Source organism: Gossypium hirsutum, chromosome D10 (genome assembly GCF_007990345.1).
Source record: "Gossypium hirsutum isolate 1008001.06 chromosome D10, Gossypium_hirsutum_v2.1, whole genome shotgun sequence".
Lineage (NCBI taxonomy): Eukaryota > Viridiplantae > Streptophyta > Magnoliopsida > Malvales > Malvaceae > Gossypium > Gossypium hirsutum.
The window spans coordinates 67345664-67349833 of NC_053446.1; the positions used below are offsets into that span (position 1 = coordinate 67345664).

The 4170-nt window shown below is 37.9% G+C and overlaps 1 protein-coding gene across 2 annotated transcripts; it reads right to left on the reverse strand.

Moving 5' to 3' along the window:
* Positions 1–412: 412 nt before the first annotated feature.
* On the reverse strand, positions 413–3915 carry LOC107931838 (serine/threonine-protein kinase ppk15). 2 transcript variants are annotated; one of them, XM_016863793.2, is made up of 7 exons: positions 3385–3915; positions 2143–2968; positions 1736–2015; positions 1534–1641; positions 1163–1441; positions 930–1073; positions 413–853 (listed from the first exon to the last, which is right to left on the reverse strand). In XM_016863793.2, exons 1-7 carry the CDS (start codon positions 3674–3676, stop codon positions 680–682), a joined length of 2103 nt encoding a protein of 700 aa, XP_016719282.1. In that variant the 5' UTR covers positions 3677–3915; the 3' UTR covers positions 413–679. The 2 variants fall into 2 exon arrangements, with proteins under 2 accessions (XP_016719282.1, XP_016719283.1); XM_016863794.2 differs by having other exon boundaries at positions 2143–3024; positions 3385–3564.
* Between the last annotated feature and the right edge of the window lie 255 nt (positions 3916–4170).

Genomic DNA, 4170 nt, shown 5'->3' on the forward strand with positions numbered 1-4170 from the left:
TGATTTTTCTGTTAGCTAATTCAGTTTTTAGCGATAGAACTGGATGAAAATTTCAATAGAACGACTAATCTGCTTTTTAGTATAATGCATAATGACTAATTTACCTATTTTTTTACTAGAGGGAGTAAAATACAGTCCGACTTTTATACAAAGTACAAAAACCTTTATGATACTTTTACCATTCAAGTCAATTCATGCTTGAGTTCTAGACTTTTTACGATCATATCGAGTCGATTTTAATTTTTGGGTTCAAATTGATCTAGTCAAATTTTCGGATTCGTGTCAAAATTAACAAGTCTAGATGTGGTCCATCGTTGACTCTTTAACGTCCAAATATATTTCGGACAGAGATATTATATGTACGTACATATGTATATACGTACGTACGGTCATTGGTATTTAACAGTTTCAATCAATGAACAAAATGATTTTATTGCATCTTTTTTGTTGTCACTCAAAACAAAGTAGAGGATTGGGGAAAAAAAAGGACTTGGTGAACTGTTTTGTACAAAAAAAATGTGAATAAATATGAAGTGTGATTCGTTTTTTTTTTGTTTTCACTATACATAAAACCAAAATTGAAATCTGAAAATATACTCAGCTCATAAGATATCGATCGATGAATGTGTAATATACACACCGAAATTGTCGTTCCTCCAGCCATTCGGCGAGTTCCGGTTTAGTACGAGTGAGAAAGCCAGGGATGTTTTAATGCCTCCCTCGCATTTGGCCGCCTTCGAGGATTCATCTCAAGCAAATGTCTAACGAAATCGACAAACAATACATCGGATACTTGAAGATGATGCTCCAACGAAGACTCCTCGGAAATTATGTACTCCAGTTGGTCCGTTTCCTGAATAGGCGAAAAAAAAAAGGGTCTAAGTCCAATAAGACAAGTTCTATCATTGGAAGGAAAACGATGAACGGACCTCGTTTATATGGTACAAGTCGTAGTCTTTCGTAAAATACTTGTATGTCTCTTGCCCATTCTCCAACATCTCCATATCGATAGGACCGAGCATTCCAACCATCCGTGCAAGGATCATCACAACCGCATCATTTGGAAACAAGACCTATAAAAGGATACATGTACTTAAAATGAGTAATGGGTTAGAGTTGAAATCCATCATCGAATCGAATCTATGATAAATCTTAGACATACTTCCCCAGAACATAGCTCGGCAAGGATACATCCGAGAGACCAGAGGTCAATCTTCTGGTCATATGGGAGGCCAAGGATGACTTCCGGGGCTCTATACGAGCGAGATTGAACATATAGACATAGATTGTCGGTCCGGAAACAACTACTTCCAAGATCAATAATCTTTATCTCACATCTTCTATAACTTTTGATAAGAATATTCTCAGGTTTTAGATCACAGTGAATAATTCCCAACTCGTGTAAGTAATCAAGCGCCTCCAAACACTGACGAGTTATGACCTGTCCAAGAGAATAAAAACAGCAAATTACTCGATATATACCCAAAGCCTTATCGCTTATAAGTAACTCTGGGCTAGCCGGTTCGAACAAACCTGTAACCTGCTGATCGTAAAATAAGCTTCTCCACCGGATTCTTGATTGAATTTCTGGAATTCGTACAAGTTTGCTCGGAGGAGTTCACATACGATGAAAAGATGCTCCTAGATCGATTTTGCATAAGTCATAAAGAGATCGTTAGTATTAACAAACACTAACAAAATGGTTTCTCGAGAAACTCGGAACAACATGGGGTACCTGATGATAGAAGTAGTCATAGAGGCGCAAAATGTGGTACTCATCTCCGGGGTCGTGCTTATTAACAAGCTTTAAAAGTTTGATTTCATCCAAACTTTGGTCGAAAAAATCTTTGTCATTTTTAATGATCTTCAAACAAACGTCGATTCCCGTAAGAAGATCATGCGCTTGAACGACCTTACTAAAAGCAGCTGAACCTAGGTATTCTGTTACGTAATATCTTCCAGCAATGACACTATTTAGCACAATAGGCAGGTCCTTGTTTTCTTCGAATCCGGTCCTGCACACGGCATAATTCACGAGTTTTACGGATTAAGCAGGTCGTATTAACCTGCAATGCGATATCTAATTCAAACTCGTACTAGATTGCTTAACACGGAAGATGCAAGAAAAAGTATAGCACTGACCTGTTTTTCCTATGAACAATTCGTAAGTTGAATTCTTCATATTCATCCTCGTTCGAGTACATTAGAAGTTCGTCTGTAGCATCACCCTCTTCATTTGTAGCAACCTGAGGTTCATTGAGTTCTCCATCTTCAACTTCGTTAGTATCAATTGTATCCGGCGATAAACTTTTCTCGGAAATCTTGTTCACTAAATCGGAATCACCTATAAACCCCTCAATCCAATCATTCGAACCCCTTTTGGCCGTGTAATGGTTTGTTTTCGATATACATTCGGAAGTTCCATTATAATCCGTGATAACATCACCAGCAACCTTTACCTCAAAATCATCAAAATTGGTTCCTTTCGAGCCTATACAGCCAAAGTTCAAAAGATTTTCATCGTAAGCACAGTCCTTCAACTCCGGTACAATGTCATTGTCACCTTCAAGCCCGTTACATTTATCGAAACAATAATAATCCATAACTCGAATATCACTTTCTCCGTCTATACCGGTCATATTAAAAAGGCACGGCTTGTCCAAGTAATCAAGGCCATCTTCAGTTCCAAATCCTTCGGATTTGTCATACGAACTCCATGTATTATCACGTTGCTTCTCCATCTCCAAAGTCGTGACAAACTTATCTTGACTCGGACAGCCGTAGAAGTCCGACCCCGCGAAGCAGGGAGTCATGAAGTCATCTTCATCTTTCTCCTCATGCCAAAACAAGTCGTTCTGCATTTCGAAATCGGGATAATCCCGAGCCGTCCCGAATTGAGATAATCGATCCGACGATGTATCGGAATTGGCCTGAGATGCAGAATTAAGTCCATATGGATTCACAAATTCTGCAAAAAATGAAAATTTTTACACAATTGGACTAACATTCATCCCCAGCAGCCACCTAGACATTGAAAAATATAACCAAAACAACAACAACAACAAATAATTTCAGTGTTACAAAATCCCTTGAAACAAGTCTACAACATCTAATGTTTTGGTAAAAGTATCATAGAGACCCCTATAATAGGAGTCAGATAACATTTTACCCCTCTACTCAAAAAATGAGCTAATAAGTCCCTACACATTAGATCAAAGAGCAATCTAGTCCTTTCCATGTCTGAATATGTATCGATTTCGATTTTAAGATCAATATATGTTAATTAAGATTAAATTTTTAGAAAACCAAAATTAATCAAATCATTAAAAAAATCAAACAAAAAATTTTAAAAAAAATCAAAAGGTTCATGTTTTTTTGCCTTACCTGAAGAGCAAACATCACTAGAAGAAGACCTCAAGCTAACGAATTCATCGCCATCGGAACCCCACCCATCACCGGACTTCTCTTTCTCATCCTCCTCCGACCGTCGGGTTGTCGCCGGAATCCTCACCGGCGGTGGCATCGGGAACAAGAACTTCTCGAAATCAAAAGCACCCATTTTTTCCCCATCTTCGTTTTTCTCTATCATATCTTGTTGAAGAGCTTTCTCGGCTTCTTTTAAGCCGTTTTTCCTTAAAAACTCCATTACAGCTTCAACATCGAAGCTCACCTCCATTGAAAAAAAAATAGAAACAGCAATTACCCTCCCCCTCTCCCAAGTGTGGTTTTAGGAGGTGTAAGTGTGGAAATTAAGTGAATTTGGAGGGTCAAAAGTGGAAAACGACATGGACCAAATACCATGTTTCAGGTTCTGCATGTTCTGTTTTTCTTTTTGGGTGTGAAACTTGAAAGGCAAAGGAGAGAGAGAGAGAGAGAGATGTGCCTTATTACCAACTTTGAAAACTGGACGGGGCTGACACAAGGGTTTAAGTTGGGTTTTCAAATTTTTTGTTTTCCTGTGGGCCCTTTTTTTATCATTTAGAAACGTGGATGAATCAGACTCATACACGTGGATGTCAAGATTGTTCTTTTCTTAATTACATATTTCTTCCAGCTTTTAAATTAATTTATTTTAATTAAAACCCAACTCTTAGCTCGGTTGATATTGACATTGTTGTAAATAGAAGAAGATGTGAGTTCAAATACACTGAAGATGAGTTACGGCTAGTT